We start from the raw sequence: 22,567 nt of genomic DNA on the forward strand, positions 1-22,567 counted from the left end.
AATCTGAACTTGAGAATGTGTACGGTATAACTTGAACGTCGTAGCAACAGATGGCGGTCTGTACGGTCTGTGTGCTACCATAACCTCTTTCGAACTGTGTTTTGCGCCGGCAAGTCGTACGCAGGGTATTTGTTATCATCGGTTGCGTATGGTAACATTCCACAACACAAATCAAATGCTCCGTGTCCATGTTGACCGTCGAAGTTAATGTCAACAAATACGTAAGTAATCGTCTTAACCCTGTCCCCATATCTCGACAGTACGTATTTCCAAACAGTTCACATTCCTGCCACTACCGGCGTTACCGTACGTATCGGCACGTACTCTTCAGAATGAACGCCGTACTTGCTAGCCAACTTCTCTGCCTCTTAGATTATACACCTGAGCTGCGGAAGTGTAGGAAGATTGAATTCTCTAGGCTCATCAGCTAGCCACATGACGGCATGCAGCGAGCCAAGACACATTTTGAACTGAACACCCAGTAGTGCTGCCAACAATAGGAATAAAACATAAACATCTGCGCATCTAGTGACAAGGAATCGAAACTCCAGAATATTCTGCTTAATTTGGTGCTAAACTTGGGTCATTGAATGAATTTCCAACGGAATAATTAAAGAAAGAAATGTGTCAGTTCTATGTAAATCACTCTGTATAATTATTCTTTTCTACAATAACATTAAGATAATTAACTTCCTTCACACATAACAATAAATTGCAAATATTTAACGGATAAAGTAGTATTTAGATATGAATAATATGGAAGCAGATCGTCACTTACCCATGACCGTCATGTTGGAACTCTGGGCCACTGTGACGAAGTTGGGCGCCTCCGTGGACACTTCGCATTTGTAATTGCCGCTTGTGTTGAAATGCAGGTTGATTAAAGTCACTCGGTTGATGTCGGAGTTCTGGGGCTGCAACAAAGCACAGAGCAACTTTCTTTAATCAGGAGTCCCTACAACTTCGATTCGTGTGGGCGTTAGGAGAACCTACAAAACAACGAGTCCTTCAATTGGACTTACTTACTTACGTACTTATTTACTTGTGGCTTTTAAGAAATCCAGAGGTTCATTGCCGCCCTCACATAAGCTCGCACATCGGTCCCTATCCTGAACAAGATTAATCCAGTCTCTACCATAATATCCCATCTCTCTCAAATCCATTTTTATATTATCCTCCCATCTACGTCTCGGCATCCCCAAAAGTCTTATTTCCTCCGACCTCCCAACTAACACTCTATATGCATTTCTGGATTTGCCCATACGTGCTACATGCCCTGCCCATCTCAAACATCTTTTTTTTCAATTTATTTATTTATTTATTTAAATTTAAATTTACAGAATAAAGAATAAAAGTACAAAACAAACAAGAGAAATAGAAATAAAATAATACAAGCAATATAAAAAGAAGACACAGTAGTATTAACAAAATTTGAGACCGAATGAGCAGCGCTCGTGTTCGGTCGCAGTTCAGATATAATATTAAAATAATAATAATAATAATAATAATAATAATAATAATAATAATAATAATAATAATAATAAATAAGTAAAATAAAATAAGAACTAAAATATAATTACAGCGGCAATGGAATTATATAATATAATATTAACACTAGAGAAGAATAATATCGCACGTGAAAAGTAGGACTAATATATATTTCAAAATTATAGAATACAAATATAATGCAGGTTGATTAATTCATACACATAGGCTATAAATTTATTTAATCAAATTGAAGATATTAACACGTTTCTAATTTTCTTGTTATATGTTAGTGGGTTACATGTTAGAAGTTCTGGGTGTAATTTAGTTAAAGCATTGTACAACCGAGGGCCAAAATTTATGCTATGCTTTAGACCAGCAGATGTGAGACATTTAGGTTCTACTAATGTTGAATTAATATTTCGTCTTGTGTCATAATTGTGTGTCTGTAATACAAACTTATTACGATTTTGTGATAAAATTTTAACAGCGTATACTTATAAATTTGTTCAATATTAAATACATTAAATTCAGAATAAATTAATTTAGTTGGATAATCGAAACGTTTCTTCAAACAAATTTTAATTATTCATTTTTGTAGTAAATTTAACGGACTAACATTAATTTTTATACTTCCACCACATCCATCTGGATTTAATGTTCCTAATTCTAATTACATGCAGCTCTGCGTTATGTAATTTCTCCATTCTCCTGTAACTTCATCCCTCTTAGCCTCAAATATTTTCCTAGGTACATTAAACTCAAACACCCTTAATCTCTGTTCCTCTCTCAAAGTGAGAGTCCAAGTTCACAAACATATAGAAAAACCGGTAATATAATTGTCTTATAAATTCTAACTTTCAGGGTTTTTGAGAGCATACTGGATAATGAAAGCTCCTCAACCGAATAATAACAGGCATTTCACATATTTATTCTAGATTTAATTTCCTCCCAAATATCATCTATAGGCTATTTGTTATTGTATCTCCAAGATATTGGGATTTTTCCACCTCTTCAAAGGATAAATGTCCAGTTTTTATATTTCCATTTCATACAATATTACAGGTATATCCAAACAATACAATATTACAGGTATATCCAAACTTTGTATCATATTTTTGTATTTTAGGGTATAAGTGCATGTATATTTCCAGAGGTTTCAGGTCTTAGAAATCCAAGCCCTAATAATAATCATATAAGTTGGAGGAGAGAGAGAAAGAGAGAGAGAAACTCATCCGGCCTTAATTAAGGATGACCACTAGGATCCGAAAATTAATAGCAAATAAATATAATTAATTAAATATGAATATTGTTATAAAAATAAAATGTAATAATTAAGCACCATTGATTATCAATTATAAAATAAAATCTTAGAAGATGACTATAAAATTATACTTATAAATAAAATATTTTATTTAAAATTAGCATATTATTAATTAAGGCCTTCGGAGTGGTATAAATGAAATGTTATAATCTGCAGGGAATCTTTGAGGATTTGAGATGATTTTTTGAATTTCAAAACATGATATTGATAATTGTTTTAAAAAATGATATGTAAATTTTGGTAAAGAACTCCGAGCACCAAAAAATAAACCTGTCACTGACCAATTGAAGAGAGGGATGTTATACTTGGCACTAAGGTAGGGAATACAAGATTCATAAATGGCCCTCTTTTCCTGATCAACCTGATGAGCTTGGTTTAGATCTCTCTCCATGCGTATAGTTGGATCTATGATAATAGCCTTTTGTTGTTGCCTGTTTATTGCTATTATATCCGCTCTTCTGTGAGAGTCGTCTTCAGAAATACAGTGGACCTCTTCATGAACTGCCCAACCCTTGTTCCGAAGAAGACAGGCTATAGCTCCACGGACTCTATGATACCTATTGTTACGCAATAACTCTCCTTTCCGACAAAAGCCCAACACGTGGCCAAGAGTTTCCGTCTCGTTGCAGCCTGGTTGACGGCAACGGGTCGTGCTGAAAGCTCTGCCAGGAACGGAGCGCACTGCAGTAAGGTTGCAGGCCATCTTGATTGTATCTACTAGTACGAAACTTTTAATTAATTCTCGGAAGACAATGTACGTTAGGGGAACGAAATTAGGACTTCTTTTCATATCTGCTAAATAAAGGTTTACTTCTTGACCTAACGAAAACAGCACATTGTATTTTTCGATATAAAATATTCATTGACTTCGGCCGGACCTGAAACTGCGTATCATAGAGTTTGAGGCAAGTGCCATATCCACTAAATTCCCAAAGATGACCTGATATTCAATTAGTCTAGTACCGTACTAAGATCTGAATTTCCTAGACGAAGATTCGCAAGCCTAGGAGAACTGCACAGAGCTTCAGGTTAAATGGCAACTCGAGCATGAAATACTGCATTTGTGGGCGGATTACTTCAATATCGTTTAACATTGACTTCATTAAAGAGGTTAACTGAAACCATTATTGCAGATATGGGATTCCACACAGCTCAACTTGATCCAAATAAGTTGAAAGAATAATCATAAATCTTGCGAATAATCCAGGGGGACAGAATGAAATGGCAATAGTAGGATGTTACTGTGTTGTACCGGCGTGGAACGATCTTTTCGAGCGATTTTTCCCTGCATTTCAAACAGCAGGAGAGCCTTGAAGGTTCTTCACGGCGTAGAGAGACCCTCGTTCCATATAAAGGCTGTTATGCACTCTCGCTATTGAAGCGATGGAATCCCTAAGACCATTTCATTTTATGAGACGCTGTACTTAAATAAGGCATCAGATGAAAAAAAAAAGTGGTATTCACTCTTCGAGAGAGCTCTCTTTACGGCCGAGATATCGTGTGTTAGCGTTCTTTAGTACCGTTAAAGTAATAATGAATCCATGATATTACTATCCAATAAGTTTAAGTCTTTATTGACGATATTAATAAATAACGGACAATACGTTCAGTTAAGAAATTAAAAATAAGGTGGGTGCTCCTGTTATGGCCATGTTCCTGATATGCCCAACCCCCTATTGTGAGTTAGTTAACCAAAAAATCCGCTAAATTGCAGCAACATCCAATGAAAGGGCATCCTAGTATGTCACTCGATCGTTTTCCATCCAGTCAGGTTGAGCAATATGGCATCAGTTGCCTGTTTCGCGGTTTTCATGTGACCTCTTCTTATTTTTCTCTGGTAAGTCTCCTTTGTTTTATGCATGTTTTTCAAAGACTTGTTTCATGAAAACCATCGTACTCCATTCAGTTTTTAATGTTCTGTTGATTGGTGTTGTAGTTGATGGCGTATCTTTTACGAGTTGTTCATAATCAAACGATTTTCGTGAAAGCTTACCTGCTCCTGATATGGCCATATCAAATGCACCATTGCCATATCAAGTTCATTTCACTTTCATTTTTTCACTTAACAAATTTACATGCCTTATAGTTGAGATTACGCAAAAATTTCGTATTTTAAGAAAAACAACTTAATTTTTAATGGAAAAACCTGTTTTGACTACACTTATGAATTATAAAAAAGATTATTAATTGTCATTTTTATTCATTTTACACCAAAATTATTTAATTTTAACACACTGCGCTATCAAACTGAAAACAATCACGATTTGTAGAACATGGAACAAGGGTGGCCATATCATTTGCACATGTTCCTGATATGGCCACTAGGAAGACTTTTGGAATTTGGGACTTTTTTGACAATTAAAGCTATTTTATGGGGAAAGGAAATTGTTTTAAGAAAGTCCATTAGACTGAGAACGAGTAAGAAAAAAGTGGTTTACATTTTTTTTTCAAAATGGCGGCTAGAAAAATTCTCAAACCTTAGCATGGCCATATCAGGGACACCTACCTTAGATAACACAATTGTGGCTATGCTAATAATAATGGACTATTTAAAAGAATAAGGAAAAAGCATAACACTTGTAAACTCCACAACAGTAAAGAACACTATAGACCTAGCAAACAAAATCAAGAACACGCACATCCCACGCAGCGCAACACTGGCAACATTCCACATAACCAACCTGTACACTAACATAATAAAAATTAAATTACATTGTTAACTGTCTCCCATTGGAGGTAGCCCAGAAGGACTCAGTACACTCTCCTACACGAATTTTACAACATTAAATGTTTACATAAATTTGTTGACAGAAAATTAAAAGAAACATATATGAATTATAAAGTGAAGAAACAGAAATTAAACAGAGTGAATATGATGACTCAGAATTTGGCAAGAGCGTTTCAATACTGAAGTTATGATGTCAGTAGTAAGTGTCTGTGGTAGTTCAAAAGTCTTCGTGAAGCTTTCAAAGAACTTGGGAATCACATCACGAGCTCCAATAAGAAGACCAATCACCTCAATGTTTTGAAGCTTGTATTTTGCTTTGAAGTAATCAATTGTTGGCAGATAAATGTTGATCTTTTCTTGATTGACATGCTCCGGCTGGCTACTCCCCGTTTCAATCCCTATAGTAGGATCAATTATATAAACTTTCTTGGTAGCCTCGGAATACGCTATGATGTCAATACGTCTAGAGGAGCCATTAGTGGCAAGGCAAAAGACTTCCTCTTCTACTGTCCAAGACTTTTTTTTCAAAGCAGTTGCAATTAAGGATCGAACATGATGCTGTCTGGCATTTCGGAGGAGTAAACGTCTGTTACACAGATCTTGGACGTGGGCAAGGGTTTCAGTCTCCGGGCATCCCTGCACCGGGATTCGTCCAAAGAGCGACCAGGTACTCCTCTATCTGCTGCTAAATTGGCGTTCATTTTAAGGCAGGTTACCCATCCAGATGTAGATAGTCCAGACTTATTAAAATCCAGGCCTTGGCTTTAGGTACTTGGCTGTACAATTCTACACCTCTGCCTCTTCCAGGCATTACTTTCCAAGATTCGAATTCTGTATTTCTTAATTACTCTCTTAATTTCCTAGTCACAGATTTACAAAGTTCGGCTGGACAAGGGAGACTTAGATGTTGACAGCAAGAATTGAGTTCAGATATCAAAGAAACGCTACATGTACCTACTAGAACAAATGCTCAACAGTAACAACACACAACAAGAACAGATGAAAGAAATCCTCTAAATTACTGACACTATCACCAAGTAAAATTACTTCACATGCAACAACAAATACTACACCCAAACTGAAGGCCCACACATGGGATCACCCATCTCCAGCACCCTAGTCGAAATTTTCGTACACACATACTAAACAAAGACAACAGCAAACACGCAGATATCATCATTTACTGGCACAGATACGTAGACGACACACTAATACTATACAAAGGAAACAAAAAACAGATTGAAAACCTGCACAAACACGTAAACAAAATACATCCAAAACTACACTACAAACTAGAAACAGAAAACAATAAATCTATAAATGTCTTAGACATCACAATAACAAAAACAGACAAGAAACATATGTTCAAAGTATAGACGAAATCCACTACCACTGTAATACACATACATAGCACCTCCAATAACCCCACACAACACAAACACGCAGCATTCCGATCCGTGATACACAGACTCATCAACATTCCTATGAGCCAACAAGACTATAAGGAAGAAATACACACTATCAAATACATAGCACACGAAAATTAATTAAATAATTAATTTATTTATTAATTTAGTTATTTATTTATTAATTTAGTTATTTGTTTATTAATTTAGTTATTTATCAATTAATTTATTTATTTATCAATCAATTAATTAATCAATCAATCAAAATATTTATTTATCAATCAATTACTTAATCAATCAATCAATTTATTTATTTATCAATCAATTAATTTATTTATTAATCAATTAACTAATTTATTAATCAATTAATTAATTAATTTACTTATTTATTTATTTACTTATTTATTTATTTATTTACTTATTCATTTATTTATTTACTTATTTATTTATTTATTTACTTATTTATTTATTTATTTACTTATTTATTTATCTATTTATTTACTTATTTATTTATTTATTTCTTCATTTACTTATTTATTTATTTATTTATTTATTTACTCATTTACTCATTCATTCCTTTATTTATTTATTTATTTATTTATTTATTAATAATTATTTAAGACCAAAAAGAGATGAAGTAAGAGCGCTTGCTGAAATTGGCAGAATTCTTTCAGAATTTGTACGATTTATCCAGAATTTTGTAACTTAAGGAGGTACTATCTGCTAACACCCAAACTTACTTATGTGGGGAGATACACACACACACACACACACACATAAAAAATGTAGTTCACTAAATGTTTGCAGGCCAATGGAGTACCTCCTCCTTAAGTTACAAAATTCTGAATAAATCGTACAAATTATGAAAGAATTCTTCCAATTTCGGCAAGCGCTCTTACTTCATCTTTTTTGGTCTTGGATTTTTATGGAGTAGAAACCACTTTCCTCGAAAATAAATCTGCTTTTATTTCTCATTGCATTATCTAAATCTCTTCTGTGGAGGGTAGAGTAATACCTCCCACTGTCAATTCCCCTTAAGGTTGGGAACGCAATGCTGCTGAATAATCATTCTGGCATCGAAGAAGGAAACTAACAAGATTGAAATTCTAAAGCGAATTCAAGGAATAATAAAGCCTTACCGAACCATTGAGCTAACGAAGTTACTACGCTTATAGCTGTGCCGTTTTGTTTCGGCACACTTGGTTCATTTCTTTTCCTTTCCTGTCTTTCTTTCTTTTCTATTCTTATTATTTCCTTTTTAGTATTAGTTTACCTCATCTTTTCATGGATGGCTTTACTTCTCCTCCATTTTTAGTCTTTCTTTCTCCTTTAGATAGCTTGTTTCTTTTCTTCCATTATTGCTCTATTATTCCTCACGTATAAGGAGCGAACTTAGTGATCACGTGACTAGAGATTGGTATGTCATTGGCCATTCTGCTTTTGGCGTCGGTTTTGAGGGAGCATTATCATACAGTTTGAGTTTCGGGGAGAATTTCGATTCGAATTCAGTGTGAGGGAGACACTCAAGGAGGAAGGTTGGACAACAGCTGTGGAGAGCTGTGCGTGTGGCGACTATCTGCGATCCCATCGCAGATAACCCAGTGAGGGCAGGGGCGTGAACTGGTGTAGCCGGGTCTCGAACGGGGTTTGCGACTCACTACAGGCGGTAACGTAGCCGAGCTGGGATGCGGTGTGCTGTGTGATTTGGGATGGCGTGAAAGTTGAAGAGAGGCCATTGTTATCTTGGTTTCGAGACTGGCCTACCAGAAATCATACCAAGTTTTTATATGTCAGTTATGTTAAGTTTGGTGTGATTAGTAGAAATATTTTGGTTTCATATGGAGGATGAAAGAATAAGCTGGCATTCGTCAAGGGTTTAAAAAATTGGTTGTGTTTGGTTGTGTAAAAGTGATTGCTACCATATCAGACAAGTTGGGACTTGTCTAGCAGGCTACTAATGATTACAAACTATGAGTACAGATGGCGTTACTAGTTGGTGTAATGGCGAATGCCAGTTCAGTGAACTGCAATAACAATCCAAGTTAGTTGGAATGGTGTATTATTAGTGATTGTACTTTACCGGAGTCCTTGGTTCATTTCCTTTTTTTTTTTTTTTTTTTTTTTTGAGAGTGTGATTAATAAATGTGAACAGAGTGAGTTGATGATTTACATGAAGTGTTTTCTTTCTACCACCTTACCAAAGAGACAGTCGACCCTATCATAGCTTTCTACGGCGGGGTAATACTTTAGTGTTTAAGTATTGTTTACTTAATACTTTTACCATCTATACAAATTATACAGAGGCCCACCATAGCATAGCCTATTGGCCTAAGCATGATTTTACAACCAATCAGGCACTTATTATTAACCATTTCAGTACTTACATCCAGCGTGATGCCCGGCGTGTGGAAGGCTTGGCTCTTGGGCTCGTAGTCGGGCATAAACCTGAAGAACTCGCAGTCATCTTTGTACCACTTGACCGAATACAGGTTCCCGCCCTCCAGGTCGTACTCACAGATCAGCGTCACCGGGTAAAAGATGTCAGCCGTGGACGGCACTTTCAAATTCTGCAGCTTTAAGCCTCGAGTTCCTGCAAACAAATACAAGATGTCAATTTTGGACAGAACTTAAAAAATAAATATTTTGGTTTTCGAAGGAACTTTCAAAATTATGAAAGCCGTAAACGGTAGTCTAAGTTTAAAATCGACATGTAGGGTGTGGATGGCAATTCAAAAACAAACATTTCAGGTGTGGATTACATTTAAAAAGAACATATGAACAAGTAAATGAATGAATGGATGAACGAACAAATGAATGAAGGAACGGATAAAGGAACAAATGATTGAAGGAACGGATGAACGAACAAATGAATGAAGGAAAAGATGAACAAACAAATTAATCAAGGAACAGATGAATAAACAAATGAATCAAGGAACAGATGAGGAAACAAATGAATGAAGGAACGGATGAACGAACAAATGAATATAGGAACGGGTGAACGAACAAATGAATGAAGGAATAGATGAACAAACAAATGAATGAAGGAACAGATGAAAAACAAATGAATGAAGTAATGGATGAACGAACAAATGAATGAAGGAACGGATGAACGAATAAATGAATGATCTGATGAACAAAGAAATAAATGAAGTAATGGATGAGCGAAAAAATGAATGAAGGAACGGACGGACGAACAAATGAATGAAGGAACGGATGAACGAACAAATGAATGAAGGAACGGATGAACGAATAAATGAATGATCTGATGAACAAAGAAATGAATGAAGTAACGGATGAGCGAAAAAATGGATGAAGGAACGGATGGATGAACAAATGAATGAAGGAACGGATGAACGAACAAATGAATGAAGGAATAGATGAACGAACAAATGAATGAAGTAACGGATGAGCGAAAAAATGAATGAAGGAACGGATGGACGAACAAATGAATGAAGGAACGGATGGACGAACAAATGAATGAAGGAACGGATGAACGAACAAATGAATGAAGGAACGGATGAACGAACAAATGAATGAAGGAACGGATGAACGAACAAATGAATGAAGGAACGGATGAACGAACAAATGAATGAAGGAACGGATGAACGAGCAAATTAATGAAGGAACGGATGAACGAACAAATGAATGAAGGAACGGATGAACGAACAAATGAATGAAGGAACGGATGAACGAATAAATGAATGATCTGATGAACAAAGAAATGAATGAAGTAACGGATGAGCGAAAAAATGAATGAAGGAACGGATGGACGAACAAATGAATGAAGGAACGGATGAACGAACAAATGAATTAAGGAACGGATGAACGAACAAATGAATGAACTGATGAACAAAGAAATGAATGAAGTAACGGATGAGCGAAAAAATGAATGAAGGAACGGATGGACGAACAAATGAATGAAGGAACGGATGAACGAACAAATGAATGAAGGAACGGATGAACGAACAAATGAATGAAGGAATGGATGAACGAACAAATGAATTAAGGAACGGATGAACGAACAAATGAATGAAGGAATGGATGAACGAACAAATGAATGAAGGAAAAGATGAGCAAATGAATGAAGGAACGGATGAGCGAACAAATGAATGAAGGAACGGATGAACGAACAAATAAATATAGGAACGGATGAAAGAACAAATGAATGAACAGATGAAAAATAAATGAAGTAACGGATGAACGAATAAATGAATGAACAGACGAACAAATGAATTAAATAACGGATGAACGAACAAATGAATGAACTGATGAATGAAAAAATGAATGAAGGAACAGATGAACGAACAAATGAATGAAGTAACGGATGAACGAACAAATGAATGAAGTAACGGATGAACGAACAAATGAATGAATGACCGAATGGACGAACAAATGAATGAAGGAACAGATGAACGAAAAACGAATGAAGGAATGGATGAACGAACAAATTAATGAGGGAGAGAATGAACGAAAAAATTAATCAAGGAACGGATGAGTGAACAAATGAATGAAGGAAGGGATGAATGAACAAATGAATGAAGGAACGGATGAACGAACAAATGAAAGGAGTGGAAGAACAAATTAGTGAACAAAGGAACGTACGAACAAACAAGTGAATGATGGGGTGTATGAACGACCAAATCAATGAAAGAATGAATGAAAAACGGAGAAATGGACAACCGTACGAACGGCAGAAAGAATGTAAGAACAGGCAAAGGAACAAATGAAAAAAGTAAGAATGAACGAAAAAGCGAGAGGGTAATTAATGTCAAACAATTTAATAATAAATGAAATTATATATAATTTTAAAAAAGGATTTTAAAATAATATAACGAATGACTAAAATAGTAAACAAATAGATAAGTTCCAATATAAATATAACAATTTATTACGAAATATTATGACATTGAAAGGATATGGGTATAGTAAATAAAGACACTCAATACAAGCCCTTGCTGGCGGGCTGATAAACGAGCAGCAGTGATCTGTATAGGAGGCGCATTACAGAGTGTTTCTGCGTCCCGGAGGCATCCACTGTGAACGATTGATTGCGTATCGGCACGTATGGATTTCTTCTCACCGAACGAGAGCGGTGATAGCAGCGATGTCGGCATATTCGCTGACAGAGTAATCAGTTACAGAAGAAACAGGTTCCTACATGCTCTATTCGCTCATCTGTATATATTTCAAGTACTGATGTGTGGATAGTTTCGCCACGTGCGTTATTTCATTGCGATACATAGAAGGGCTTGCCATCAGAGGAGTACGTACAAAGCTGAAAAGTTCCAGCATTCCTACAGATTTTGTTTCCACTTAAATGTCTTCCAAGCCTTGTTTCATTATATATTTATTCCACTAAGGCAAGATAGAAGAGACAGTTGAGAAACAGAATAAAGGAGCGTGCGTAATCCTAATGGGCGATTTGAGCGAAGTCAAGACAAGATAGAAGGACAGTTAGAAAATATAGATTGGGGAAAAGAAATGACAGAGGAAAATCTTTGGTGAATTTCTGTAAAATAAATGCAATGATTTTTGGAAATACATTATTCCAACAATATAAACGAAGAATATACACATGGACATGCCAAGGGACGAAAGCAGATGTCAGATCGATACATAGGCTATTGGGACAGGAAAGATTCCTAAATTGCTTAAAAATACAGGGACATCATTTTATTTTTACTTCAATTTTTACTGTACCTGAGTTTTTGAATGTACTTCATTCCCACCCCTTCTACTAATGAAGTTCAACCGTCCTCCACATAGATCCGAGACCGCATATACAGTCATAGTAGCCTTACGGTCATAGTAAACAGTACGTTCCAAAAATATGTTCGCATTGTTCAATGACGAAAGAGCTTTCAATATTGCATCATTTTCGCACAGGTACTGTGGTCCATTTGCCTACGTCGCATTCCGGTTTACCCCACCTGCTTCTATTCGCCTCTCTGTAAAGGCTAGTGGCTGAGCTGTCTTAGCTCTTTTCTGAGAACATTAATTTCTGTTAGGAATTGGACATTTACGTAATATTATACCCATACAACTGTTTAAAATAACTTAAATAAAAGGGCCTCGTTAAGTAATTAACTGTCACGTGATTTCCCTCCTTTCTACGATCCTGCGACATAACCACTTGGACGGACAGTAGATAGTATGTCTGAGTAATTTTATCTTTTCGGATCGAGCAGAAGTGAAGATTAAATTTACAGTACGTAAGGTACTCTTTTATAGAGTAGGTACAGAATTATTTCAACATGAGTTACTAGTACGAAGGACGAAACTGGTAATTGGAATTACACACACTCGAACTGAAGCCTGTATCGAAATGAACCGCCACCATTTTGAAAAATGTGTTTAAATATCCATATTATGATTATTTTTCAACTTAACTTCATTCTCTATATTGTACGCTAATGTGCTATAGACGGTATAATATACACTGCATAATGAATACGTCCGTATGGACAGCTCAGTTCGTGAGTAAAAAACACTCATTGTTAATACTATACTGTATTTTGATTAAAGAAAAACCTAATGAAAATGATCAAACTCAAAAGCGTGATATTTCCTACTTTACGTAAATGGGTGAACTACTTTTCTTCCCTCCTATACCTAGTAAAGTGATTTGTTTGTATATTACGCCATCGAACTCCAGTCGTGGAAGGGGGTAGCAACCGTTGATCCAAAGGTATAGCCAGGTTAATATCAGAAATGTTAGTAAAAATAAAATGATGTCCCTGTAGAAGGACTTTACCAGAAGCGGATATTAACTCAGATCATGTCCTGCGGATAGGCAAAGTAGGTATTCGTCTGAAGAAGATAGCAGGAAGACAGGTAACGAAGAAATTGAATATAGAAAAACTGAATAACGAAGTGAAGCCGCTACATCAGAATCCACACCTGAGAATAGTGCTGAGTATTTTATTCATTCATTCAATCATTCATTCATTCATTCATTCATTCATTCATTCATTCAGTCAGTCAGTCAGTCATTCATTCATTCATTTAACCTGATAGACATAAGGCCATCAGGCCTTCTCTTCCCATCTACCAGGGGATTACAACTACAATATTAAGAATACAACTACAATTATAATTACAATTAACATTAAATTTACAAATACAATAAAAATCAAAGTACTAAAAGATTAACTGATTGATAAAGGCTAGACAGTTTATTGTAGAAGTTAAAAAGAAAGAAATTTTTTCACTAATTAGGTAAAAATTAAACGTACGCTACAAAATGCTTAATAAGTTTGTTTTTGAACACTGCTAAATTCTGACAGTCTCTGATGTCACTAGGTGAGGTATTTCACAAGGACGATAGCGAGATAGCTAATGGATTCATATAAAAAGCTGTAGGCCTATACGGAAAACAGCAGAATAAACAATAGGATACAGAGAATGTGTGGGAATTAAGAAATCTTGTGTCATACGGAAAATATTGGAGAAAATGAAGGAAAGGAGAAAATGGAAAAACATCAACACAGAAGAAGGCAGAAGAAACTAGAGGAAACTAAACAACGAACTAACAAGAGAAAGTGATAAGACGAACGAAGTCTGGTTGAAAGAGAAATGTAAAGAAGTAGAGAATCTAGAGAGAAAAGGAAGATATTATGATGTAAGTTAATGTATCGCGAAGTAAAATGTTTGGACTTCACCGTGATTTAACTGGCGTTTGTCTTAAGGATAGGAAGCCTCGGGAAAAAAAATCCAACCAGTTTATTAGCCCAAACGGGAACAGAACACAAGAGCCATCACAGCTCCGGGTATGAAATGTCTTGCTGGTTCGTAATATTTTATCCTAAGTGATGAGTGCTGACATACATATATGTGACGTATACAATAACACAAAATCAGTATGGATTAAGTCGTGACTAGTCCAGAAGAGCCAATGACTTTGTTGCTAGAAATCATCCAACAACAAGGTAAAATACGATGTAAGAGTAACGGAACGGAGAAAAATTCTCTCCGGCGCCGGGATTTGAACCCGCGTTTTCAGCTCTACGTGCTGATGCTTTATCCACTAAGCCACACCGGATACCACCCCGTTCCATTACTCTTACATCGTATGATGACGCAGAATATCTGCATGGAAATATCATATGTACTTCGGTACATTAATATAATATATATGATATGCGTAAATCACTTCGTGATTTAAGACGGCGCTTATTCCGTCGGATCCCGGCCAACTAGTCACTCATAACGAGTGCACCTCAGCACATGTGTGGACTTCGGTCCTACGTTCATATACATCTATGACGTAGTGCAGAGGGCGGCCACTAGAGGGAACCCAAGAGTTGGAGCTTAATCTGAGACGATTCTGTCCGACGCCGGGGTGGTATCCGGTGTGGCTTAATGGATAAAGCATCAGCACGTAGAGCTGAAAACCCGGGTTGAAATCCCGGCACCGGAGAGAATTTTTCTCCGTTCCATTACTCTTTCATCGTATGATGACGCAGAATATCTGCATGGAAATATCATATGTACTTCGGTACATCAATAGTATAAATATAATATATAAACAAGGTAAAAGCTAACTGTTGTAAAATGTTGCATTCTGAAATAAACACAGATGAAGATCTTAGAAAAGAGGCAGTGAAGAAAAATACATGTCCACATACATACCATTCCCTTCCCAAACCTTCGCTCTGTCTTAGTGCTACCAACCAAACGTAATCTGGTGCGATACCAGCAGAAGGATTTATTTCGAACAAAGACTTGGTGTTCTTATCTCGAGTTCTCTGCACCGGTGACTTTGTTCTGCTCTGATCGAATGACCCAGGGACCGTCTCTTTCTTATTCCCTGCAGTTAGTATGTGGGTCTGCAATATACCTAAGCAGGAGGGGTAAGAGAAATTAGATCCGTAAACAGTGATCAATGTACTATTTTAACCGACTGAATAGCCTTCAGATTTTTACGAACTGTCGCTATGCAAGATGTTATTACAAGTTAATTATTGAAAACATAACATTCTTAGGGGATAAGTACCAGCAACATTTTCTGTAATAGAACTGTTGGTGATGGTAGTGATATCGACATCGACGATCAGTAAATTGAAATTCACGAAGTGTCTGTCTTTTTCTTTACTATCATTTTCTCTTTCCTTGACTTTCCTCATCTAGTCTTTACATACATTCTTCAGCTCCTCCTTTCTTCTTCATCCACTATTTTACTTTTCAATTGTCTACTTTAACCTTCATTTATATTTTTCTTTATTATTTCCTTCTACCTTTTGTAGATTTGCTTCATCGACATTTTCATTCTTATTTGTACTTCATGGTTATTTCAGATAAAAAAAATAGATAGATCTATATTTCTTTAATTAAAAGTTGTTCCTTTTCACTTTATTTATTTAATTATCTATTATTTAATTATTTATTTATTTCAAGATATGAACTTACAGAATAATTACAATGTTCACTAATAACTATAATATTAATAATTTTATACAAAATGCATATAATATAAAATTTTGTGGGTACAAAGAGAATCTAATGATAAAAATACAAGACACATAAATTATAATGTATTATAAGTGCAAAGAAATCTATAAATAAGACAATAATAATAGTAATAATAATAATAATAATAATAATAATAATAATGGTTTATTTTAACTGGCAGAGTTAAGGCCATTCGGCCTTCTCTTCCACTCAACCAGTATGATAGAAAATTACTACATTACTACAAACAAAACATAATTAATACAATACAATACACAATTAATATGATACAATGACAATTATTTTTATCTTCCCAACACACCAATAAAATAATTATGTAATAATAATAATAAAAGGTAAAGGTATCCCCATAACATAACATGCCATGAAGGCACTTGGGGGGCATGGAGGTAGAGCCCCATGCTTTCCATGACCTCGGCACTAGAATGAGGTGGTGTGGTCGGCACCACGCTCTGGCCGCCTTTTACCCCCGGGAAAGACCCGGTACTCAATTTTATAGGAGGCTGAGTGAACCTCGGGGCCGTTCTGAAAGTTTGGCAACGAGAAAAAATCCTGTCGCCACCTGGGATCGAACCCCGGACCTTCCAGTCCGTAGCCAGCTGCTCTACCAACTGAGCTACCCGGCATAATAATAATAATAATAATAATAATAATAATAATAATGGTTTATTTTAACTGGCAGAGTTAAGGCCATTCGGCCTTCTCTTCCACTCGACCAGTATGATATAAAATTACTACATTACCATAAACAAAACATAATTAATACAATACAATACACAATTAATATAATACAATGACAATTATTTTTATCTTCCCAACACACCAATAAAATAACAATAATAATAATAATAATAATAATAATAATAATAATAATAATAATAATAGTATTAGTCATACCTAAATATAATTATATTATTAAACTCGATCATGATTATAATTATAACCTCAATTTGACTGGGTCAGTAAGTAATCGTTCAGCCTTTTCTCGAAAGTAGTTATTGTCTGGCAGCCCCTAATCTTCTGAGGTAGAGAATTATAATAAAGCACAAAAATTTATATGTTAAAAATAAAAATCATATATTATAAAAATTACATTTTAAGACAGATCATAATCTAAGCAATCTACTTGACAACCGACTTTTGAAAGTAGTCAATGTCCACAGCCCCGTAAGGTATGACATAGGGAGTTCCAATGACGAGAAATTGAAACGGTGAATGATGAAGAGTATCGGGAAGTGTTATGATGAGGTATACTCAATGTACCGGTGATCTGAGATCGAGTATTTAGGTATGATTGGCACGTAAATACACAAGTCGAGACGACAGATAACTTGGGTTAAATTGTGCAGAATTTTAAATAGACGAGGAGCAAGTTTAGTCTCTGACCAAATAAGATAAGACGGGACGGTTATTTGTGCTCAGCCCTGTACATACATACGATTACATTACATACATACATACATACATACATACATACATACATACATACATACATACATACATACACACACATTACATAGAAAAATGCACAACGCATTAAAAGGGGCTCCCAACTGCAAACCGCCAAGTTATATCGGCCACTTCACTGACACGCTCGATTCGCTGGTTGCAGCTGCAGCAAGGCGTCACAGCATTCCTCTACGTATATTCTGTCCATTTGTAAAATCTTGTATGAAAGAATGAAGGGGTGGGTGTCTCGGCATGGCAAAATTTCAAAATTTCAGATGGGTTTTATGGAAGGTCGTAGCACAGTTGACAACATATTTATTTTGGATTCACTGAAACAGAAACAAATGTCTAGAAAAGGGGGGAAATTGCACTGCGCTTTCGTGGATTTTCGAAAGGCTTTCGACACTGTGGAGAGAGAAGCGCTTTGGTATAAATCATGGATGAAAGGGATGTCGGGCAAGATGATTAGGGCGCTTCAGGGGATATATAATAAAGTGGAATTTTGTGTTAAGTACGACATGAACAGAGTGTCTGAAAGCTTTTGCAGTCGCAGAGGTGTGAAACAAGGTTGCATACTGTCCCCCTTGCTTTTTAACCTGTTTATTGACGATATAGCAGAGATTATGTTACGAGAGGACATCGACGCTCCCGTCATAGAGGACGTGAATATTCCAGTACTATTATACGCTGACGATTTGACATTATGTTCTAAAAGTGTTAAGGGATTGCAGAAAGGACTTGACAAGCTTCAAATATACTCTAGGGACTGGGGATTAAAAGTAAATACTGAAAAGACGAAGACTATGACCTTTAAGAACGGATGTGTTTACAGTAAAACGGAGACTTGGACATACGAAGGCCGAGCACTGAACAACGTGAAAAGTTTTGTTTACTTAGGGGTAACAATGACGATGAACGGAAAATGGAATAAACATATAGACACTACAAAACATAGGGCATTGATTAAAGCGATAGAAACGCTGAAGATACGTAACAAAATCCCGGAAGTCTCTCTAAATTTATTAGATAAAGTATATAACGCGGTAGTTAGATCTACAATTACGTATGGGGCAGAAATTTGGGGTTGGGGAAGAACGGAAAAGCTTAACCAGGTACAAAGCGACTTTTTAAAACGGATAGCGGGAGTGGGGAGGGGAACGGCTAACAGCGGAATCCTAAGAGAATTCGGACGCCATAGAGACTCAATAGAATGCAAGATAAAAGTTTTAAAGTACTACTTGAGGATTGTGCATGGAGATCAGTCTCTTATTAGAGCGATCTGTTATAGGGAGCAACTCGAGAGGAGAGACCAAGTAACCTGGGCAGGTAGATTATGCAGAGGGTTGGAAGAAATAGGCATGGGATTTATAATCGCGGAAGATTGCAGGAACAAGCGAAATGTCTGGCGGAAAGTCAATAAACGCCTGAAGGATATAGACAGGCAAATAACAGAAGGGGAATGTAGGGATAAGGTTGCTCTGGAGATCCAATCGATGATCAAAACAAATTGGGGGGCCGAACTATATCTCTATGGAGGTAGCAAAGATGGTAGACTGGGTTTAATCTGGTTCCGTCTAGGAGCCTGGAGGGCACTTAAAATCGTCAACGAAGAGGGGGCGAGAATATGTCCTCTTTGCGGTAGAGACGAGACATCACACCACATTTTGTCGGAGTGTGAAGCCACAGAAGCTCTGAGGAAACGATTCCTGCCAGAGTCCTTCATTACATCTAGCAGGGGGCACTTGGCGACATACGCTGTATTAAATAACGTTAAATCCTATGACAGTGTGGGAAAATTTTTGGCAAAAGTTCGACAGTTGAGGGTGGAATTGGCCGAGGGGGAGGGAGCCGATGGATAAGAGAAAGATTTATTAGTGTTGCAATGAGTAATATTAACATTGAGCGAATGATAGAATTAGGAGATAATGTTTTTTTTTTTTTTACTGTGTATTTTGTATTTTATTGCGTGTGTATGTTTTTATTTATATACTGTATTACCTTTATAATTATTATTTGGATTATTTGGTGCAGCTTCAACAAGAAATTGAATTGTTTATACTGTATATATATATGTGTGTGTGTGTGTGTGTGTGTGTGTCTGTGTGTGTGTGTGTGTGTGTGACACTGTGCGTGTCTGTTTTTCATATCTCTCTTTTATTTTATTTGTATTATTTTTGTGAAGTTTGGTATAAAGTTAGATTAGTTATAATAGTGGTAATCAATGATAACGGTAGTAATAATAATAACTGTTGTTTCACTATTTTATTATTAGTAGGCATTATTTTCGTTTTGAAGATTCAAACTGTGCATAGTTACAGCACGAATGGCCGTATGAGCTCGTGCGAAGGATCTTGTGTACATGAGTTTGTATAATTTATTATGCATCAATAAATGCACTTATCTATCTATCTATCTATCTACCATTTCTTCCATTTGTTTCTCACTTACGAGCAGCTTATAAGGTTTCGCAAATTTATTCTAGTGTTAAAAAGAGAATATTGTACGAAATGGAACTATAAAAATTGGAGATTTATCCTTCGAAGAGGTGGAAACAATCAAATATCTTGGAGCAACAGAAACAAATATAAATGATACTCGGGAGGAAATTAAACACAGAATAAATATGGGAAATGCCGTTTTTATTCGGTAGAGAAGCTTTTGTCATCTAGTCTTCTGTCAAAAAATCTGAGTTAGAATTTATAAAACAGTTATATTACCGGTTGTTCTGTATGGCTGTGAAACTTGGACTCTCACTTTGAGAGAGGAACAGAGATTAAGGGTGTTTGAGAATAAGGTTCTTAGGAAAATATTTGAGGCTAAGAGGGATGAAGTTACAGGAGAAGGGAGAAAGTTACACAACGCAGAGCTGCACGCATTGTATTCTTCACCTGACATAATTAGGAACATTAAATCCAGACGTTTGATATGGGCAGGGCATGTAGCACGTATGGGCGAATCCAGAAATGTTAGTTGGGAGGCCGGAGAGAAAAAGGCCTTTGGAGAGGCCGAGACATAGATGGGAAGATAATATTAAAATGGATTTGAGGGAGGTGGGATATGATGGTAGAGACTGGATTAATCTTGATCAGGATAGGGACCAATGGCGGGCTTATATGAGGGCGGCAATGGACCTCCGTGTTCCTTAAAAGCAAGTAAGTAAGCAAGTAAGTAAGTAAGTAAGTAAGTAAGTAAGGAATTTAAACAGCTTAATATTCTCCCTTAATCTCAATTTGTAATTAGTGCGAACTGAACGAATATATAATATCTTTTTTAAACCTATGTCATGAGTCATTATTTTAAATTAATACTATTTGTTGCATATATATATATACTTCGTTTTCGTTTTGTGAGATATTGTAATACGAATGCCCCCCAAAATGAAGCTAACTGTATTTACCCCATCATCAACGTCATCATTATCATGAAAACCTTATTCTTAAACCACAAATTATGCCTTAGTAGGTCTCCTTCGATCTCGTTCTCTAGTATTTTAAGTTATCAGAACATAACCCACATTTTTCTAAGGAAGAAAATACTGTGTCCTATATCAACGCCATGCATTATGTTTACCTATCTGTATTAAAATGAAGGCTTTTGAAATCACAAAAGTTCCAGATATAACATCATGGAAAACATCAGAAAGAACACTTTAAGAATCCAGCACCTTTAACACTCGCAACGCATATTCCATCGCCTTCTGCCCCATATTCTCCGTCGTCTCCTTCAAAAAAGATTTTTATTTCTTCCGTCTCTTCTCTATTAGTGATTAAGACTCCAAGTCTATTTCAGCTTTACATTTCCTACCAATCGTTTGCAAGACTTTCCATCTCTCTCTTTCTCTCTATTCCCTTTCGATTTTATAGTTCAAAGCGTGTCTGGATTGTTTTGTGACATTCTATTTAGTTTGACAATCCAATTTTCTCTGTATTTATTTCCTGTGGTTCTGTCTTATTTTTACGCCGGGATTTTTCTCCCACAATACACATAAAGTTTTAATTGGTCGTATAGCATACTAACGATTCAAGTTCATGAAATAGATTAAGAAATAATTTCTTATTGTTTTTCTTTTAGAATACATAAAAAATTTACGACAAACCTTCATGAAACAGATTCGTGACAAGAAAAAAAATAGGTTGTACCAACATAGGTCTTAAATTCTTTAATTTCAAATTTATTAAGGTGTTCCATGACACAATCTCTTCATATCAACTTGGAGGAACTTCAACTGTTCATTTCCTACCCAAGTACAGGCCCCAATTCGTCGTCTCATCGAACCCCGCACACGCTCCTAAGTTCCTGACATGGCGCGTATCGTCAGAAAATCTGACACAATTTGGTAGAGTAGAACTGTATGCCAATACACCAAAAACTTTACATAACCTCGCAGAAATAAGTGCAATGGGCTTAAATCAGGTGACCATGGAGGCCGAGCTATTGGTCCAACTATATCTATCCACCTACCTGGAAATATTTAATGCAGATGCTCGCGGATAAAAGGGACTAAAATGTAGGGGTGTACAATAGTGTATGACAGCGTTTTTCAACCTTTCTCAACATTAAAGGTGTAATTTAAAATTCCGCTGCACACTCATATAATCTAAATCAGTGGTTCCCAACCAGAGGGAATTTTGAAGGTTTTAGAAGGGAATGTGTTTACTGAATGTTAACTTGTCCCGCGTTCGCTGGAAGTTGACTCACTTTTTA

The 22,567-nt window shown here is 36.1% G+C and overlaps 1 protein-coding gene across 1 annotated transcript in view; it reads right to left on the reverse strand.

The window, feature by feature from the left end:
* LOC138699506 (uncharacterized) overlaps window positions 1-22,567 on the reverse strand; it is a 539,758-nt gene that overhangs the window by 131,026 nt on the left and 386,165 nt on the right. The window contains exons 2-3 of the mRNA XM_069825447.1: window positions 9,328-9,533; window positions 779-914 (exon numbers count right to left, since the gene is read on the reverse strand). Coding sequence (XP_069681548.1) covers window positions 779-914; window positions 9,328-9,533 — 342 coding nt within the window. The remainder of the gene's footprint in view (window positions 1-778; window positions 915-9,327; window positions 9,534-22,567) is intronic.

The sequence above is a fragment of the Periplaneta americana genome, chromosome 5 (assembly GCF_040183065.1).
Source record: "Periplaneta americana isolate PAMFEO1 chromosome 5, P.americana_PAMFEO1_priV1, whole genome shotgun sequence".
NCBI classification, from domain to species: Eukaryota; Metazoa; Arthropoda; class Insecta; order Blattodea; family Blattidae; genus Periplaneta; species Periplaneta americana.